Genomic DNA, 20,897 nt, shown 5'->3' on the forward strand with positions numbered 1-20,897 from the left:
GAGAGCAGAGCTCAAATCCTTTAAACTGAATTATCTCTGGATTACAACAGAACCAGAACTATTTTTCATATGCCAACGTTTTGGGAAACAATTCCATTTTATTTTTGTTTAATAAGAACAAACTCCGACATTAAGATATTTTTGTCATAGTTCTATCTTCATCTGTTTTAGATTTATAATGTAAAAGTGTTTCATATATTTTAATACAATTAATTTCTAAGTAACCCTTTTAACTTATATGGGAAAGTTTTGATTACAGGAAAAATTTAAGAAGGTTTAAATGAATTTATTTTAATTCAAAGATTCGTAGAAAAGTTTTGGTGATGAAAACATCAGTTTTTATTTGGTGGAATCAAAGTTACTGAGAAGGAAGAAATCAGGCTGAAGGTTTTTATTTTTCTTCAGAAACAACCGGAAACATTTCTATGATAGAGCTGCAGGTCATCACCATAGCGTCATCACCATAGCAACATCACCATAGCAACGCACATTTTTGCTATGGGACTTGGTTTTAATAATACTACTGGAAGAATGGATGGGTTTGAGTTAAAAGTTCTGGCAGGTCCAAAACCTGCAGGGTCCAACCCAAAACCAGTTTGAAGTCAGACGTCCCAAATGGGTCCAAAGCTAATTCATTAGTCAGTTGACTGAGAGAGAGCCCACAGCAACATGCTGCCATCACCTTGCCAGGCTCCTCCCCATCACAGCAGCAGCTTTACCAGTGAACTGGTTTCACTGGGCCGTCTCACTGGAGGTCCAGTTCATGGTGGGCTGACCTTTGGCGGTACCGGTTGTTCCTGAACATCCGAACCAGCTTCCTCTTTTCTGGATCTTCTCCTCGGTTCTGAACACAAACCGATTCTCAGCGAAACTGAACTCTTAGACGGAGTCTTATTTTGAAGGCTCGCCCAGCCGCTTCCTGTTTGATCGGTAATATTCGGTTCTGGTTCGGCTGTCGGTGTTTTCAGGATAAAAATGACCAAACTGCAGCTGCTCAGCGCCTACCTGACGGAGCGGCTCACCACCGTGGTGAAGGAGGTTCTGGACGTGGTGGAGGACACGGTGGCCCAATACCGGGAGGAGACGGCCAGAACCCGGCGGGAGAACGAGAGCCTGCGGAGGCAGCTGCGGGACATCCTGCTGCTGGAGGCCGAGACCGAGTGGCTGAGTGAGGGTCGTTCCAAACCCCGCCGGAAGATCTCTGGTTTTAAAACTTACTCGCGATTTTAACGTTAAATATTGACCAAATCAAATTTATAAAACCTATTCTGTGCAGACCAGAACCGCGTTTAATATTCGGCTTTAGCTTAAAGAACATTTTCTGTCTGGATATTAAAACAAAAGGGATTTTTTTCAGGTTTTGATCGCTACTTCCTCTTCCCCCGAAGCCTGGTGGAGAATCAGCTGATGGTGACTTTTATTAGAAACTAACAGACTGTCCTTTCCAGCTCAGTGGAAATCACCCCGAGTTATTGTGTAATTGATATTGGATCTAAATGAATCCCACTGAACAGATTTATTAGTTTATGTTGATATGTAAACACAAAAGGATATTTTTAGAAAAGCTTTAACGGACGTTCAGCCCGAGTCTGTGCTGTAATATGAGCAGAATCATACAGATACAGCTCATTAAATTATAATATCAGCAAAAGGTTCATTTAAGTAATTCACTTCAAAAAGTAAAACTGTTGATTAATTCCCCTCAGAGTGACTTCAGGTGTCAGTTTCTTAATTCTGGCTCGCAGGAAAACACCAGACCAATAAAAAGTGTGTTAACAGAAATGTTCAACCTGGCCTCCGTGTCATCCAGCGCTGCGTTGTGTTTGTGTGGCACAAAGGTGACATCATGATACTTTTTGTACTTTGGGGTCATCCATCTATAGGACAGCCGTCATGCTGCTGCTGCAGTGAGAAACAGCAGGGGCCCCAGGACGCCTCCTTGTGGAACACCTGCAGATAATTGTAGGTGAAGAGAACCTGGAACTGCTCTGACTCATAGGACTCCATAAATATGCAAAGTTCACCTTAAAGTTCATCTCAGTTCTGTGGGCCCCAATCGGTGATATTGTTTTTAGCTCCAACAGCAGGTTCCTGTGACCGACGCCACTCAGAACCTGAGATTCCTGGTCTTAATGTTGTGACTGGTTGGCTCATCTGTGCTGAGATGAACGGGTTCTGTTTCTGTTTCAGGGTCGACCCAGGCCGGTTTGGGTTTCGTACCTGCAGAGCAGCAGCCTGGTGACCTGAAACCCAGATCCGTCCTAGAGGAGCCAGACTCCACCCTGACCCAGTCCAGACCTCCTCCGGCTTCAGCCCAACTTCTGTCGGTTCCGAAAGAAGCGCCATCGGCACCGACCCGGCTCCGGCCCACAGAACTCTGGGATCAGCCACCGAAACCTGACCCGCTCCGGAGGACGTCTCCTCTCCTGGCTCGTCTGCCCCCGAATCCTCCCAGGATCCCCGCTGACGGGCCGGCGGCGAGGGAGGAGCCACAGGCCCCGCCCCCTGCACGGGTCAAAGCCGAACCCGAAGAAGCAAGCAGAGAGAGTCCAGCTGAGTCTGCGAACGCTCACCTTGAGTCGGGCTTTGACTACACATCTGAGGAAGAGCAGCTGCCGGCGGATCGGCAGGACGCCTCCAAACCCGGGCCGACCTCTCAGGAGACCCGGCCGCCTGATGACGCCACGATCACGGCGCTCGACCCTGAGCTCGTACGCCGCTGCCTCCGCTGCGGCGAGGCGTTCAGTCACAGCGCTGGGCTCCGCCTCCATCTGGAGCAGAAGAGGAAGACCTACGCCTGCGACTGGTGCTGCAAGTCCTTCGCCCAGTCGGCCGATCTGCGGCGCCACCTGCGCACGCACACAGGCGAGCGGCCGCACCGCTGCACCTTCTGCTCCAAGAGCTTCAGCCAGAGAGGAAACCTGCGGCGACACCTACGGATCCACACCGGCGAGCGTCCGTACAGCTGCCCGTTCTGCTGCCGCACCTTCAGCGACGGAGACACCATGAAGAAACACAAACGCACGCACTCTGGAGAGAAACCGTACCGCTGCGGCCGCTGCGCCAAGACCTTCACCAGCGCCAGCAGCCTACAGCTGCACCTCAGGAAGGACCTGTGCTACGGAACCAGCGCCTGAACGGATGGACTGAGGCGCGTCAACCAGAACCTTCAGGAGCAGAACCTTCTGCGGACCGGATGTCTTCACTGTTCAGGGAGTTTAAGATTGAACTAATGAGGTGTGAAAAGAACGTTTTGAATCTAGTCAGAACAGAACCTGACTCAGAGGTCTGGGTCCAAACATCCGCAGCTTCATTAACCAGCAACAGGTCCGAATCCTGTTCGGATCAGAACCAGCACTACTAAACGGGTTCTGGATATGTTCCGGCTCCAACTTGTCCAACCTGGAGGGCTGCAGCGTTTCCTGCCTCTGCAGAACCTGATCCGATATTTAGGAGACATCGGACCGGAACTGGACAGAACCCGTTTAGACAGAATCTCAGATGCAACCGGCGCGAATCCAGGAAGGAGTCAGGAGGCAGATCCAGGTCGGACATGGAAAAACGTTCATCCAAGACCAACAGCAGCTTCCACAGATCCAATATCTGCCTGGGCCCCGCTGGTCCCCGGGACGCAGCCTGGTCCGACCCGCAGCCGGGCACTCGGCAGGAACCAGAACCTCCCAAAGGCTCTCTGAGGAATGCTGCACGTTTCTGTCAGAGATCTTGACTTCAGGGTTTGGATGTTTCTGGAACCAGATCCGATCTGCTGGCTGCTGCTGAAAATCTTTTCTGCTGGTCTTGGATCCTCCTGGATCCACATGTGAAGAGTTGGAACCGGAGCAGATTCTGGAAGAAGGAAACTGTCAACAGTCTGGAAGTAAAGCAGAAGCGTCGACGTTGGACAAACCCGGCCTTTAATTAGGCCACATTTAATCAGATCTTTAATAAACATCCAGCGGCTCTAAAACTGAACCGAATCCAGACCGGATCCAGTGAGGACAGTCAGGGAAAGCGCTGCAGCGCCCTGGGGTTACCATAGCAACCGCCCATGACAACCATTACACGCCGTCTACATGCTGACTGGTTGGACTGGAAGAATGTTTAAACTTCCCAGAGAAAAAACTGGAAGTTTGGTGAAAATGTGATGATCAGATTTTGGTTTCATGAGAAAAAGATTCAATAAAATATTTCAAAGTTGATCAAAATGATAAAAATGGTGTTGAAATGTGTTTTCTGACTCGCTTTCTGCTGCATATCAGACATGAAGAAAACAAAATGGAGAATCGTGGGTTTAACCTGGAGATAAATGTTCCTGAATGTTTATGGAATAACAGATTCTCTGAACCTTTGGTGCTCCACTAAATTATCAAAATGTTTCCACATCGTGATGAAACATCCGGAGCTTCAGCCTCCATGTTGCTCTGCTGAGCTGAAACCAACCCAGCTGCCTGCAGGGGGCGCTGTGGAAACAAAGCCACTCGGTACGGAGGCAGAGCTGCAGCCAGGATTTATTGTTTCAGAAAAAAACACGATCCAATCCATAACCACGGTCCAACATTCAGTCGTGCGGAAAGAGGAACCAGAAAACTGTAAACACAACCGGAAGTTTCCGTTACCATAGAAACAGAGACAGGACATCAACGTAATCCATGCAGCGACGAGGAAGAACCACTTGGATTAATTTATACCATCATCTTGATCATCAACAAGAGGAGAGCAACGTTTCAGTCTGAGGAAGGAGATTAGATCAGAAGACTCAGATTAAAACAGGATATAATCCAGATTAATATAATGGAACCCAGATTAAAACATTAAAACCACTCAGATTGAAACATGTTAAATCAGAAAACAAATCAAATAAAGAAAAACTCATTTAAATCAGGAAATATTCATTAAATTAAAATCATTTCTAGATTGAATGAAGGTTAATCTGGAAATTAATCAAGAGGAAATGCAGATTAAATTATGGAGTTTAGATTAAATCAGGGGAATTTCAGATTAAGGTTGAAACAGATTAAATCATGTTCATAAATCAAAAGGAGCCAAAGATTAAATCCGATTAAATGAGAAAACTCCTCCTAATCCTAGTCTGTGTTAATCTGAGTGAGGCCAACAGGAGGCGATCAACTCTCTTTCTGGATTCCAGGGAACAGCTGACCTTTGACACCATCCTCAAAGAAAACATCGTCTGGAGCAAACAAGAACCACAGAACCCTGAAGAGCCAGCAGCATTATCAATAATCTGGATTATCAGTAATATGGATTATCAGTAATCTGGATTATCAGTAATCTGTAGTTGCTAACGTTTCATAAAGTTTTTCATGACTCTGGATCTGGAAGCTCCTGGAACTGGACCGGTACCGGACCATCAGACGGTGGGAGGAGCCTCTCCTCCATGAAGGGGCGGAGCCTGAAGGACCAGATGAAGGAGGCTCCATCACCAGGGCACAAGGTCAAAGGTCACTGGCCTCCACTGACTGTGTCTAACGCTTCTGTGGGACTTTTGAGGCTCCAAACTGCAAGACTTTACAAATCATACGACCAATAATCAATAATCAATAATACTAATAATGGCTTCATGCAGAGAGTGAAGCGTCGGTCCAAGACGGAGCGGATCGGCCGGATCCTGTAAACATGCTGGAGTCTCAGCGACCAAAACGTTTCTAGATGATCAGAGACGAAGGCGGCGTCATGGCGACCGCACGGCAGCGCTGTTAGTCGTGGCTGGAGCTCCGCGGCAGCTCATTGGTCAGGATGTGCCAGCGCTCCACCCGCTGACCTTTGTTCTTCAGGCAGTCCATCCAGTGGCGAAGGGCGTCGCCCTGAGAGTGGCAGCTCAGGAAGACGCCACCTGGACACAAGAAGGACAGGAAGTTCCTTCTGGAGACTGAACACCTGCAGACAGCGAGGCCAAGTTTGTTCTGTGTGGTCGTTCATGCATGTGATCCACTGGGATCCACTGGGATCCACTGGGATCCCTGATCATCTCACCGATGAAGTCGTTGGACCGTCCCAGGTCATGGTCCCACACCGTCACCTCCAGAGACTTCTTGGCCAACTCCGACAGCGAGACGTCGTAGAAAAACTCCTGCAGCGAACCAAAACAAAGAGATCAGGAGAGAAGAGAAGAGACTTTTATTGTGAAGAGACCAAGAAACAGGAGAGACTTTTATTGTGAAGAGACCAAGAAACAGGAGAGACTTTTATTGTGAAGAGACCAAGAAACAGGAGAGACTTTTATTGTGAAGAGATGTGACTGGGAAACATATTATGTTTCAAATCGGTCGATATCAATATTGACCGATATTACTCTCACCAGGTTGCCAATTTTATTTCTGAATTTGTTGCTGCACAAGTTACACAATAGGTTGTTGCTAGGCAACTAAAGAGTAAGTGAGTTGATGCTACCTAGCTAGTTTAGCTAGCTGTGAGAGGTTGAGCTGCTGAAGCCTCTCCTCTGCCTACATCTCCCAGAATGCTGTGTGGTTCTGGATTGGACATCAGTGTCTGTGTGTGTGTCTGTCTGTGTGTGTGTGTGTGTGTGTGTGTGTGTGTGTGTGTGTGTGTGTTGGGGGAGCTGACCTGGTTGAACTCCGGGTTCAGCGTCTTTTTCATCACGGCGGTTTTGTGTTTGGATTTCTTCTGGATGTCGGGCTTCAGGTATCTGACAGAGAAAATCGTCTTTTATTTTGAAAGGATGAAGGTTTTTGTCGTTAACCAAATGAACGGAGTGACCAGAGGTTCACATCAACAGTCCTCAGGAGTCTGAGGACCACCGACCCGGTTCTGGTTCCGGTCCAGCTGACATGTTGTGGTTGAACCAGAACCTGAGTTCTCCGCTCGTCTCCTGGGCTCAGTCGGGTCGGACCGCTGAGCAGGAGGTTCTGCAGGGAAACGGGTCGGTTCTGATTTTCATCTAGAATCAGACATCTGAAAAAACCAGACAGAAGACTACCAGAACCAGAACCAGAACCAGAACCGGGTCTGTCCATCATCTCCAACCGCTGTTTGTAAAGGAACGCTGTACAATATTTACTTTGTCATTTATAAATGTAGGAATAACTTTTAAAACTTTAGAAATGAACCAGTTTTATGCTGTTCATTGTTTACAGTACACACGGCGCCCAGGTGACCTCTGCCCTCTGCCTCCACCAGGAAACCCCGCCCACTCACATTTTGACGTAGGGGTCAGAGAATCCGTTGACGTCCATGGCCGCCAGGTGGGCGCAGCGCCTCACGCCGACACAGAGGGCGCCGCTGAGCCGCCCTTCACCTCCATCAGCGCCATCAGGACGGGCGGAGGGCAGGAACTGCAGCGAGAGCAGCAGGCGGCCTCGCTCCTCCAGGCTGTGCAGCTGCTCGTTCTCCCACTGCAGACAGCACCAGTGAAACCAGTTCATTGAAACCAGTTCATTTAAACCAGTTCATTTAAACCAGTTCATTTTCGTCCTGCAGCTCTGGATTCGTCTCCTCAGCCGCTGAGAAGATGAATCCAGACGGAGGCAGAAGCTCTCTGAGTCTGAAGCAAGTTCAGTTCAGGAACTTCTGCAGACGTCAGCTCTCAGACGGCAGGAAGTGTCTTCAGCTCCAGGCTGGATTTCCCCTCAGAGTGAGACGTCTGTGTTCAGAGTGGAGCTCTGAGCCTCAGAGCGTCCAGATCTCCTGACAGCTGGACTCAAAATCTGCTGCTGAAATGAAGAAGCTTTCTTCCTTTTTCAAACATTCAGGGTGGAAACCAGCTGCAGCTTTCAGCCCTCTCAGCTCTGAGCTGCTGACATCAGCATCAAACTTGTTATTGCGCAATAGCCAGCCCCGCCCCCAAACCTCCCAACTGTCATGGACCGACTACTGAGCAGCTTTAGATGAGCCACAGGTACAAAACAAATGTCTTAATCACCTCCTCCTTGTGTAGATCGGTTCTCCAGAGCCTTAATTATTCTATTCAGGTGCAGCAGAGGCTCATCTAAATACTGCAGGACTGGAGTTTGACACCCTGGTCTAACGGGTCCAGAAACTCTCTGAAACCCCCGAGTCTTACTCCTACACAGGTTTAGGTGAAATAATCTGCTTGCCTTCATTCCAAATGTTACGACTTTTTTCACTTGTCAGTCCACTGAGTAACTCCAACACTCACTCTTGTTAACAGCATCAATAACAAACATTTGTTACAGACTGGACAGTTCTAAGTAGCTCAGCACAAACCCCCAGGTCGTTATTTTACCAACACCAAAGAAACCTCCACATTTCTAGAAACATGTTCATAGCTTTGACATTAATTACAACCAAACTCAGCAGACGACTCAAACAACTGAACTGTCCACAAATCTTACTAGGATTTGAATGAATCTTTATTCAGCAAGCTTCAGCAAGGGTGAATGACAGCAGATAGGATTTATTAGGGTTACAGATTTAGCATAAAATCATTTCACTCGTTCCCTAAACTTTGAGCGAGGCTTCAGCTCAGACCAGATGATCTCAGCAAAACAACAAACTGTTAACAACTGTTACTTTATCAGCGTTTCTCCTCAGTGTCTGAGCAAAGTGGAGGACAGAAACTTCCTTCAGTCTGGAGAAGGTTTCACACATTTGACGCACACAAAGCCTTTGACCAGGTGGAGACTTTCATTTCATGGGTGAAACTGATATATCAAGAACCCATGTGCTCCATCCTGACAAACAATGATCGGTCAGCGCTCAGTTCAGCAGAGCTGCCCGCTGTCACTTTTTGCTATTGCATTGGAGCCACTTGCTGAGGCAATAAGGACGCATCCGACCATTGAAGGTCTTGGAGTCGGTGGTGTTGAAACACTCATTAGTTTATACGCTGATGATGTGATTTTATATTTGAATATAATATGTGAAGTCTTTCCCCTTCCTCCTCAGTCTGATTACATCTTTCAGTAAAATTTCCAGATATACAATCAATTGGTCAAACAGTGAGTTGATGCCTCTTTCCAATACATTCCCATCTGGGTTCTTACAAAATGTTCCATTCAAAGTGGTTGAGAACCATCTCACCTATCTTGGTCTTACTATACCCAAAGACCCCAAACTTATTTTCAAACTAAACTTTATATCAGGATTAAAGCAAAATATTGAGTACTGGAAGACTTTACCTCTGTCAATGATTGGACACATTAATTCAATCAAAATGATCTCCCTACCAGGTTCTTGTATTTGTCAAAATCGTCCTGTTTATCTTAAAGACTTTCTGCAAGGACTTGGATTCGATCATTCAGTCCTACATATGGAATGGAAAAATGCTAGGATTTCTATTTACAGAGGCTGAAGGAGGAGGGAGGTCTGGGCCTGCCTATATTTAAACACTATTATTGGGCTGCCAACATCAGAGCATTAATGTATTGGCAGCAGGACTCCCCAGGTAACCCAATGACTAACATTCCTTTGTGGCTCAAGATGGAGTCCAATCTGGTGAATATTTCCTCCCTACCAGCTCTGCTATTTGCCCGGCTTGAAAAACCTGAAGCCTATTGAAATGTGAGCTTTGTGTTGAGACACGAAGTAAGAACTGTAAATCAGATCAGGACTTTCCTTGCACTGCCAAATACATCAGTACAGACGCCGCTTTGCTTTAACCACAGTTTTTTGCCTCCTTGGCAGGACAAAGCTTATCATGAATGGAGGGAAAGAGGATTGGTGTCGATTAAGGACACGTATATTGGCAATAAGTTTGCATCATTCGGCCTATTGAAAGAAAAATACAATCTGCCCCAATCTGCAGGTCAGGCATTACATTAAGTCAAAAAGTGAGAACTTTGACACTCTTCCAAAGGAGAATGACATTTTTGACATCCTTGGTCCCCCTGACTCTAAACATCTCGTTACAAGAATTGTACATCTACTTGGCAACCGCACTGTTGCATCCACCACAAAAATCAGGGAGGCCTGGGGAAAAGAGCTGGGATAACAATCCCTGAACCTTTATGGAACAGATGCCTCTCCAAAATTCACTGGTGTTCAATAAACAGCAGACATCAGCTAATTCAGTTTAAAATCACACATCGGTTACACTATTCAAAGGTCAGATTGCATAAGATTTATCCCTCTATCTCCCCAATGTGACATTTCTGAAGGCTCACTGTCTCATGCTTTTTGGTCCTGTCCTTCATTATCGGGCCTTTGGTCTAAAGTGTTTGATTGGTACTCCAAGGCATACAAGACTCCAATACAACCTGAACCAGGGATTATACCCGCTACAATGCAGCAACCGTTAGAACTGGGACTGATTGTTGCCAAGAGACTAATCCTGAGGGACTGGAGATCCTCTGTTCCCCTCATTCTGCCTTTGGGTGACGGACATGATGTCCATTATACAGATGGAAAGACTTGGTAAAGGCTCTAAAGACACTTTTTCATGCTGCTGGAATCCCTTCCTGGAACTCTTTTCACAGAACAGACTAAGTTGAGCACCGAGTTGGACTCCCCTCGGTCTCATGTTGATGGCCGTACGCGTTCCCAGTTTGTATACATTTGTTGTGTGAATACACCATTTGTCAACTGGAATGTTTTATGTATGACCTGTGCATCTGGGTTTTATCTGTTTGTTTATCTGTATGTTCTAAACCTTGAAAACTTTAAATAAGACTTAAAAATAAATAATAAAAAAAACAAATAAGTGATAAACTCCTTACCATGATTGTCTGTAAAATATATTTCTTCTTAGTACTCGATGTGTTCTCAACAAACCCATGAGGCTTTATCAATATTATTTTACCTTTTATCTGAAAACAGTCTGTTCTTGCCATACATCCTCTGTGTTAATTATTGCTCAAAAGGTCTTGCCATACCAGTTTATTCCTCCCATTTACTTTAGTTTCTTAGTTTATTCTTGCATTTTGTTCTTCATTTATTTCCATTTAGTTTCCTTTGATTAGTTTTATCCTCTCGGTTTATTTTTGTCCTCTTTAGTTTTTTTCCTGTTAGTTTTATTTGATTGTTCACCACCAGTAAACTTCACTCATCCTGTCATTCACCCGCTGCTCCTCCTCGTCATCATGTGTTCATTTCACACTCTTTGATTCTTCACTGTTCAGCGTTGGATTCTCTGTTTTTATGTCCTGATTCACATCCAGATCGTTGCTGCGTTCTGCGTCCTGGTTCTGTTGTTTCACAGTTTTGTTCAACGTGTGCGTCGTTGTTTTGTTGGTTTTTACCCCCTGCGGGGCGGACCGGTCAGGGAGAGTATCGATGGAGAAAAGCATCGATACGTAAACCTTTTAAAACAACGGAATCGATCCCGATATTCTGGTGATTTAAATTCAATGTCCTGTGGTACCGTTTCATACCGGATCTCTTTCAGCACCAAGGACTCTATAAAATGAACGTTCTCTATCCTAAAATCACTCATGGAGGATTTCTTTATTTAAATGGGTTCATTTTTCTGACTGTATCGTGACTTTAGTTACATAAGAGCAATATTCTGTTGTCAGCAGCATCCAGATGGACAATAAAACACTTTTTAATTTAAGTTGCTGCTTTGACATGATCACAGCACCCAAAACATTTGGACAAAACCCTCAATAAAACAGAAAATATTTGAAAATCGGACACCAGACAAATGAATCCCAGCAGCATCATCAGCCGGTGTGACGCTGAACTGACGCGGTGAAGCTACCATTAGCAGGAGAAGCTAACATTAGCAGGAGAAGCTACCATTAGCAGGAAAAGCTAACATTAGCAGGAGAAGCTACCATTAGCAGGAAAAGCTAACATTAGCAGGAGAAGCTACCATTAGCAGGAGAAGCTAACATTAGCAGGAGAAGCTACCATTAGCAGGAAAAGCTAACATTAGCAGGAGAAGCTAACATTAGCAGGAGAAGCTAACATTAGCAGGAGAAGCTAACATTAGCAGGAGAAGCTAACATTAGCAGGAGAAGCTAACAGACCCTGAAGAGAAGCAGAGCTGCAGCTAAACTTGTTTTAATGTCACAATACCGTCTTAGCAAGTTGTTCAAAGTCTAAACTGGTTGTTGTGCATAAGGTGTAAAGTTTACCTTGGAGCAAATGGCCCCAAGGAATCACAGCGCCCCCTGTCGCCCCCTGCCGGCCCCAGGGGTGGTACCACCCGTTGAGAAACGTTATTCTAGATGAAAACATTTGATAAATGGAAGGAAGTAAAGTTAAATGTTACATATTATTAACATACTGAGATACTCTTGATAAGTTTAGTTCACTACAAACAAGGTGTCTTCTACTCTAATCTAATCTAATCTAATCTGATGTAAACAGAGAATCATTTCAGCCTCAGTGTCATGAAGTGTGGCGAGGCAGAAGCAGTGGAAGCAGGTTGCAGTAAAAATAATATTTAATGAGGGAAGAACCAAGGAGACAAAACGACACGGAGACTCAGAAACACAGCTGAGATAAAGACACATTACTGACGGACAGACAGAATGATGATGATGATGATGAAGGTGATAAACCTCATTAATCCTTAGTTTAATCCCAGTTCATTCCCAGTTCGTTCCCAGTTTAATCCCAGTTTGTTCCCAGTTTAATCCCGCTCACCTCTCTCAGGTAGCAGGATATTCCTCTCAGAGCTTCTCCCATGGCGGTGGGGGACGGCAGCTGGAGGACACAGACAGGACAAGGTCAGGACTCTAAGACGGACCCGTCCAGAACCATCTACTTTCCTTCTGAGCCCGGTTCTAAAGTATCCGGATCGGCAGTTCAGTCAGCAGAAATGTATTTGATTTAAAGTCACAGAACGCCGTTCGTCTCGTCTGGCCTCACAGGAAAAAGCTGCAGCTAGCAGCAAGCCGCTAGCCGCTAGCACAGGGATGGGCGGTCCTGGTTCTGGAGGTCCGGTGTCCTGCAGCTCTTAGAGTCTCTCTGGTCCAACAACCTGAACCCAACAGCTGGATCTCCTCCTCAGTGCAGTCGGGTTCTCCAGAGTTCTGCTAACGACCTCATTATTGGACTCAGGTGTGATGAAGTAGAGAAACATCTACAGGTTGCAGGAGACCGGACCTCCAGCAGACCGGACCTCCAGGAGACCGGACCTCCAGCAGACCGGACCTCCAGGAGACCGGACCTCCAGCAGACCGGACCTCCAGCAGACCGGACCTCCAGCAGACCGGACCTCCAGGAGACCGGACCTCCAGGAGACCGGACCTCCAGGACCAGGAGTGCCCACCCCTGGGCTAGCGGCTAGCGGCTTGGTTCTGGTCCATCGGAACCTTCACTGGGTGTTTATAAAAATCAGTCAGACTCAGGTTTTACCGGCGGCGGATGCTCCAGGCAGGTGTGGAAATGTTTGGACTGGTCCGGTTTGACCCGCTTCAGGGGAACCCGGGATTCTCCGATCAACTCGTTATGAGTCAACTTGTCCTCATCGCAGACGGTCAACCTGAGACATGAAGCAGGTCAGCCGTCAGTGTCAGGGTTTAGTTTAGTTTGCAAGCTAAATATTTTGCTTCAAAGTAAATATTTAGTTTAAAACTGAGACATTTCTAATTGACTTTGAAAAATGAAATGCATCATTTATGACCGGCCGAATGATCCAAATTATTGCTGTAACTTTAAATCAGCCGAGAAGCAGCACAGGTTCTGATTGTTAGTACTGAACCAGAACCTTTTCCAGAACAGAACCAGGAAGAGAAACAGGAAAGAAAAGGAGCCAATGAGGAATGAAGCAGGAAAACCAGTAAAGCCCACAGAAACCAGTTTACACCAGCCTGCTGGCCCAGTTAGGAGCTGCTGATGAAACGCCGGTTGCTATGGTGATCCCGCTGGAAGAATCACTTCTGGACCATCAGATGAACAAAAGACGAGCTCCGTTTGTGGACGTCCATTAAATATTCCTGACACACCTGAGCGTCTTCCTGTGCATATCCTCCTCTGTGATCCCAGAGTAGGTGAGCGTCTCATTCCAGAAGGGATTCAGGGTGTTTCTGATCGTCTTCGTTTTCAGTTTGTTGGCCTGAAACGGAGACAGAAGGGACACCAGGACAAGTCGTCTTACACTATTTGTCCACATAGACCAAAACCTTTAGTTTGAATCTGTGTCAGAAACTGTTTGTGGCAGCATCAAATTAGAATCAGGATATCCTTCATGTTCTGATCCACCGGGGCTGAAGAGCAGAGCCATCTTAAATCTAGAAATTATTTACCTTCCATCTTAAATCTAGAAATTATTTACCTTCCATCTTAAATCTAGAAATTATTTACCTTCCATCTTAAATCTAGAAATTATTTACCTTCCATCTTAAATCTAGAAATTATTTACCTTCCATCTTAAGATGGAGACAAACTCATTGAGCTCCAGCAACAGAATTATAAAACATAAGAAATGTGCTAAAGGTTAGCTTACAGCATGCTAACAATTACATTGCAGTGTACTAAGGTTTATCTTGCAGCATGCTAATGGTTAGCCTATAGCATGCTAAATGTTAGCCTGTAGTGTGCTGCTGCTGCTGATCCCTAGCAGGAATGTAGAACAAAAAGTGAGTTTATGCTAATAAAACCCTTCCTATCAAAGTGGAGCAGAATGGCTTGACCTTTGACCTGTGATCTTCACAGACCACTAGTGATGCTGGGAGCGACTCACCTTGCTGGCTCCAGGCAGCAGGTGCAGCTTGACGTAGGGATCAGCTAAACCGTTGAAGTCCATGGGCTTCAGACCCTGAAACAACATCAGCCGAATCAGTTCCTAGAGACGGATCCACTCCACCGGGAGCCCACAGCATGACGGAGCCCACAGCATGACGGAGCCCACAGCATGATGGAGCCCACAGCATGATGGAGCCCACAGCATGACGGAGCCCACAGCATGATGGAGCCCACAGCATGATGGAGCCCACAGCATGACGGAGCCCACAGCATGACGGAACTGAGTATCCTGACCTCACCAGTTTCATGATGAATTAGCGCTACATGTGTTTTAACAAACAGCTCTGACTTTTCCAGCAGGCAGAGCAGCAACCAGACTTTTCAAACCAGTCCTCCATTTATTATGGGATCCACTGGGAGGACAGAACTACTGGGAATACTGGTCCATCGTTATTGTTTTATTCAGGACTGACCTTGTTTGTTATAATTTTCAGTTTACTTTCTTTATCCACAGAACGTCATGTGTAAAGTATTATAGAGACATAATAAATGTATTGTTACTAAATCAATATTTTCACCAACCACAACATTAATTTGACCTTTTCTTTTTTTTATTCAGCTTCCTTTTAAATCTGCCTATATGTGCTTATTTCTGTATTGTTTTACATAGTATTTTTAAATTAACTAACATTTCTCTTAATCAGTTACATCAGCATTTTACATCGGTTCGTAAAATGTTTCATTTTATAAATAAAACAGGTCTGGATGGGGAGCTATCAGTCCTTTGCTAGTGGATTGTAAATCGTTAGCTTGCAGCGTGCTAACAGTTTGCGAACACCTTGCTAGCCATTAGCACGCCGTTTGCTGAAGGTTAGCTCAAAGATTACTCAATAAAAATCTGTCAGATTTAATACTTTTAGGTGTTTTTGGAGATGCCTGTCTCCGTTTTAATTCTAGTCATGAAATAAAACGTTTTAAAAACAATTTTAGCCATATGTTGTGTCCGTCCGCTCTGGAATAAAACACCAGTAAACCATGGAAATTGTTTCTCTCCCAGTAAGTGTTTCAACCAGTAAACCATCATGGAGCTTCCAGCAGCCGACTCTTTTGTCTGCTGACATTAACAGAGGAGGAACCTCCGCCTTCACCTGCAGGAGGAGAAGCTCTGGGCGCAGCATGCGGCGCAGACTTCACCTGGAGACGGAGCGACGCCGCTCCTCCTGCCGGGACTCGGCGACATTTAACGAGCCGAAGAGCAAAAACCCGGAGCCGAGAGGTGGCTGGGGGTCCAACGGCGACGGACAGAGCTACTGGTTAAACTGGGTTAAACTGGGTTAAACGGTCCCGAGTAAACTGGGAGTGGGACTTTCAGCAGAGACGGAGCCAGGTTCCTTCAGCAGGTAAAATGGTATCAGAACTGATTCCAGCCTGACCCTCTTTTAAACTGGGTCGGAACTTCAGTTCTGGTAGGTCCGGTGTAGGACCCAGAAAAAGTCCGTGTCCACCAGAGGGGACAGGAAGTTGACACCAGCTGCTCTTCACACCTGCCCAGGCGCTGCTGCTTCCTGTCTCACCTGCTGACCTCTCACAGCTGTGAGGTCAGCGAGGCCCGGAGGCATCGAGCTGGCCCGGTTCTGACCCATTGTATGCACCTATCTGGTTTCCTGGGAGAGAACGGACCAGAACTCGGCTTCATTCCTGCTCAGATCCAAAAACTGAAGCTCTAAACTGAAACTTTCTGGTTCTGGTCAGATGGTGACCGTTTGGTTCTGTCTGTCCTTTAATGCAACCACCGGACCAATTGGTACCGGGCCGCGCAAGAAGTAAATAAATATGTCCATTCGATGTATTGAGTCTGGAGGAGCTTTTATTTTGAAAATACTAAACCGGACGTGGTCGGTTACGTGAGAAACAACGGGTTGGATCTTCACGGCGCGCTGTTCATGAAGGCATCGCTCTGTCAGGGATCAACTCCTTCAAGTCGATAATCTGTAGAAACAGCTCTTTCTTCATGGTTTTGTTCATTTTTTTTTAGATATTTTAATTTTGTAATATTTGCTCTAAAACCATCTCACTCAGACGCGCCCCCTGGTGGTGAGTCAGGAGGTGGAGCAGCTAGTCTTGATTGGCAGTGTCTCAGCTTTGTGGCTCTGGTCTGACAGCAGGCGGTTCGCTGTAGAGCTGATCGGTCCTCTGCCTACTGGTGAGTTGTGAACGCTAGTCGACCTCTGACCTCTGGTCCTCCAAACATCGATCTGGGTTCAGTTGAAGTGAACTCTGCTTCAGTTTTAATCCATATGTAGATGCCAGAGACCGCTCTAAAAGCAGGAAGTGGACTACAGCGCAGGGCATTCTGGGTAAATCCAACCAAAGCTAACGAGTTAGCCTAGCGCTAGCAGCAGAAATGTCTCCTGGTCTTCAGCCAAAGACTAAAGAGAAATCCTCCAACACTAAAATCTGAAGTTGCTCTCAGTGTCTTCAGAGGTTTTTGTGTGTTTTCCTTCAGTGGTTGTTGGTGCAGCGCCCCCACAGGCCAGGAGGGGAACAGGTTGGTTTGACTCAGAACCACAGCAGATGATGGAGTTCTGTTCTGTAACTGTAGCTGTGAACCTGCGTCAACAGGAGCGATGTGTCTGATGCAGCGGTTCCTCACCTTGGCCCGCAGCACGGTGCAGTGCAGCTCGCTGCAGCTCACGTCGTAGCGCAGCTCGAACTCCAGCGTTCCCAGAGCGGCTGAGGAGACAGAGAGGAAGAGGATGATGAGGAAGATAACGGAGCAACATTCACATCTGCAACCAGAAACATTCAGCAGCAACCTGAAAAGAGCTGCTGGTGAGACGTTCACGAACGCACCATGCAGGAGCCACATAGAGACGTGTGAACACTGACTGCTACAGAGTTTCATGCATTCACAGACCACCAGGCGGCGGCTCACTGCTGTCGTCGCTGTCCTCGCTGTTGATGTCCACCGACGTTTCCATGCTGCTGTTCTGGGACCACGACCCGCCCCGCCCCCACTGGGCCCGCAGCGGCGACAGCAGGTTGGCCCCGCCCACCGGCGCCGCCGCAGCGGGGGGGCTGAGGGCCACTGGGGAGGAGGAGGGGTTAGGGGAGGTGGGGGACAGGCGGGGGAAGTAGGCGGAGATCTGCCGGATGGGTCTGATGGGACCAGGACAGACGTCTATGGCCATGTGTTCCTGGATGGAGATGCTGAGCTTCTTTCCTCTCTGCACCGTCATAGAGTCTGGAGACAGACGGACAGAGACAGACGGACGGAGACAGACGGACAGAGGGACGGAGACAGCTAAACTTTACAATCTACCGTTAGCAAACTAATGTTGAGACTTATTGGGTCCATTTCTGGAACCAGTGGAACCATGACTCACACCAGAACCTTCCAGTTCCAGGTTCAACAACAAGGACCAGAATAACAACTCTGCTGGCCTCACTGCCTAAAGGTCAAAGGTCAACAATCAGAGAGACAATAACCTCAATGGGAGAGATCCAAGACCAGAACCACTGCTGACCCAAAAGAACCCAAAATGTTTGCAAGAATACTGGTGAGAGGTTCTGGAGCTGGTTCTGAGTCTCTACTTCATCAGGCTGCCGCGGTGCGTTCAGGAACCCCAACAGGCTGCCGCGGTGCGTTCAGGAACCCCAACAGGCTGCCGCGGTGCGTTCAGGAACCCCAACAGGCTGACCAAATGCAAACATGAAAACATAATTTCTTCTGTTCAATAAATCAATAAATTTATTAATGCCTGCATTGGATTTTTTTCCTTCAACACAGAAATGTTTTATTGTGGACAAACTATAAATAATGACATAATTCAGAGTTTTCTGATTGGAAGTTTCTGTTTATGATTCATTTATAGATTTTCCTCACGTGTCTCCACATATTTCAGCCTCTTTCTGTTCAGTGAGCCTGAGAGGAAACGACACACAAACATCTGCTGGGGGATTTAAAGCTCTGAAACCCAGTGTTTTAGAAAATGGCTTCAGGTTTGATGTTTCTGGAGCAGCGGAGGCGATCTGCCCACAGACTCTGTCTAATTCAACACGCTGCTGGAAAAAAGAGGATTTACTGCAAACTTCCTGCCTGCGTCTCTTTGGGATTCAAATCCTCCTCCCACATTATCATTCAGTCCAACCAGCCGCTGCACATCAACACGGCCTGCTGGAAGCTGATCCACCGGAGGAGGATCACAGAAACCATCCCTCAAATTTATAGAAAGACGAGCAGAAAATACAGCTTATTAATATTTAACATGAAAGGAAAAGCTTCAAAAAACAAACATTTCCTCATTCTATCTGTGCAACCAGGAAGTCCAGATGTTCCTGAACACACCACAGTCTTCCTCACTTCCAGCCTTCATGCTGTAAATCTGCTGAGGATCCAGAAGTTTCTTCTCTGGAGTTTCAGGAACAGATGTGAACTCCATAAACTGCTGGAACTAAATAAATACGCCATAAACTATTTACATCTTAACAAAGAAAAGTCAAACGTCAGACATTAACATCGTCCAATCAGATGGCGTAAACATCTGAATCTGCCCTTTGCTGCACTCTGGACCCTCCCATTACTTCCTGGAGGCGTGGCCTGCATTTAAATTTACATGGTTTCATTTTACCCAATCACTAGCGTTTGCCCGTTACGTACGTAACACACCAGCTCAACGCTATGAGGCTAACGGGAGATTACCTGCCGATCTGAACGAGGCAGCTCTGACTATAATAATAATATTTGGGGGCGTGGCCAACGCGGCCTGAACGGCATCTTCACTTGCTGCTGGAGCTACAGGCTGACTACGATCCCTAGGCAGCAGAAAAAATGTAATCGTTCACAACTTCTCCTTCTGCTCGCTGGTTGGCCTGGCAGAAAATCTACCAGAGACAATCAGAGTGAATGACTGAAAGCCCAGACTGTCTGGGAAGGGAAATGAGAATCTAGTGGAACAGCGCAGGAAGGCGATAGCCAGGCTAGCGCTGGACGCTAACTTTGAAAAAGTTGCCATGATAATCCAGACTGAGTCTCTGATAAACTGTCAACAACAGTGGAGCCGTTAGCCTAGCGCTGCTTTAGCCATGCAGGTTGTTCTATCTGTGTGGTAATACCTGCTCTATCGCCCCCTATCTGCACAGAGGAAGGTGTTTCTTGATGCACGCTCCTGCAGAGCACCAAGCAGAACCAGAACAGAGACGTTTTAACAGAAACTTTGAGCCTCATCGTGAAGCTGGAGCATTTTTCATTTTCTGGACAGAGGAAATAATCCAGCAGCCAGCCACAGTCAACACATTTTACAGTTCAAATGAGACACTGCAGCAGATATCCAACAGGTTTCTCCTCACATTCAACTCTGCTGGTTTCCTGTTCAGAACCTTCACTTAATAAATTCAGGAATTTACCTGGAATCCTGTTTTCATTGAATGCATCGGCTCAGTTTTATGTAAACTGATCCCTTTGAAGCAGATGAAGTTATATAAACCCAGCAGCTCTTTTGTTCCCATGCAGCACTGACACGAATCTACTGTCAATTTAATGCATCTCCGCAGAGGCTTCTGCAGTGAAACAGTGAGAAAAGTCCTGCAGATCTCCTGCATGTGTCACTTTCTAGAGCGGAACAGAAAACCAACAATGTTCAGAGAAGTTAAATCCAAAGCTGCAGAGTGAAGAGGAGCTGCTTACCTCTGCTTGTAGGAGTGGAGGAGATTCCTGCACAAACAAGACGGAGGGTCTGCACTAACAGGTGGAGAGACGGGCAGCGAGCAGCGAGGAGGAAGAGGAGGAGGAAGAGGACGAGGAGGAAGAGGAGGAGGAGGAGGAGGAGGAAGAGGAGGAAGACTCCCTGTGACTGATCCACTCCTCCTGTTTGCGCCTCTCTGCTCCAGATTTCTAATATTTCATCGCTTCATGTTTGTCTGCGATATCAACAGCGATGAAGGTCTTCCTTTAATTCCCCATCCTCTTCCTCCTCAGGCTGTGTGTGCGTGTGCGTGCGTGAGGGTGTGTGTGTGTGTGTGTGTGTGTGTGTGTGTGTGTGTCTAGGGGGGGTGGGAGGGTAAAATAATGTGCCAACAGCAGCATCTGTCTTTCTGCTCCTCTGTATAATTTGAGCTTAATGATACATGTGTGATCCAACACACCATCACACAGGAAGGGTGAGGAAGACGCGGCCTCCTCCTCCTCTTCCTCAGTAGTGTCCCTGGGATGAAGGATCTTCCTCCTCCTCTCCATCCGCCCTCTCAGCAGGAAGCCGGACTTTATATACACACCTGATCAGGAGCCTCGTGTGAAACCAGATGGAAAAGTTTTCTGTTGCTTTGCT

General features: G+C 46.7%; 2 protein-coding genes across 4 annotated transcripts; one reads left to right on the top strand and one right to left on the bottom strand.

Moving 5' to 3' along the window:
• Positions 1 to 444: 444 nt before the first annotated feature.
• On the top strand, positions 445 to 4,208 carry LOC122821630 (zinc finger protein 771-like). The gene is made up of 2 exons (XM_044099726.1): positions 445 to 1,168; positions 2,191 to 4,208. Exons 1-2 carry the CDS (start codon positions 976 to 978, stop codon positions 3,135 to 3,137), a joined length of 1,140 nt encoding a protein of 379 aa, XP_043955661.1. The 5' UTR covers positions 445 to 975; the 3' UTR covers positions 3,138 to 4,208.
• A 104-nt stretch (positions 4,209 to 4,312) lies between these two features.
• On the bottom strand, positions 4,313 to 20,491 carry doc2a (double C2-like domains, alpha). 3 transcript variants are annotated; one of them, XM_044099723.1, is made up of 11 exons: positions 20,258 to 20,491; positions 17,507 to 17,815; positions 17,225 to 17,304; positions 14,570 to 14,644; positions 13,833 to 13,942; positions 13,243 to 13,369; positions 12,529 to 12,588; positions 7,174 to 7,370; positions 6,583 to 6,664; positions 5,992 to 6,088; positions 4,313 to 5,851 (listed from the first exon to the last, which is right to left on the bottom strand). In XM_044099723.1, exons 2-11 carry the CDS (start codon positions 17,808 to 17,810, stop codon positions 5,715 to 5,717), a joined length of 1,269 nt encoding a protein of 422 aa, XP_043955658.1. In that variant the 5' UTR covers positions 17,811 to 17,815; positions 20,258 to 20,491; the 3' UTR covers positions 4,313 to 5,714. The 3 variants fall into 3 exon arrangements, with proteins under 3 accessions (XP_043955658.1, XP_043955660.1, XP_043955659.1); XM_044099725.1 differs by lacking the exon at positions 20,258 to 20,491 and adding an exon at positions 19,978 to 20,140; XM_044099724.1 differs by lacking the exon at positions 20,258 to 20,491 and adding an exon at positions 18,061 to 18,921.
• Positions 20,492 to 20,897: the final 406 nt, after the last annotated feature.

This window comes from Gambusia affinis, linkage group LG19 (genome assembly GCF_019740435.1).
Source record: "Gambusia affinis linkage group LG19, SWU_Gaff_1.0, whole genome shotgun sequence".
Classification (NCBI taxonomy): domain Eukaryota; kingdom Metazoa; phylum Chordata; class Actinopteri; order Cyprinodontiformes; family Poeciliidae; genus Gambusia; species Gambusia affinis.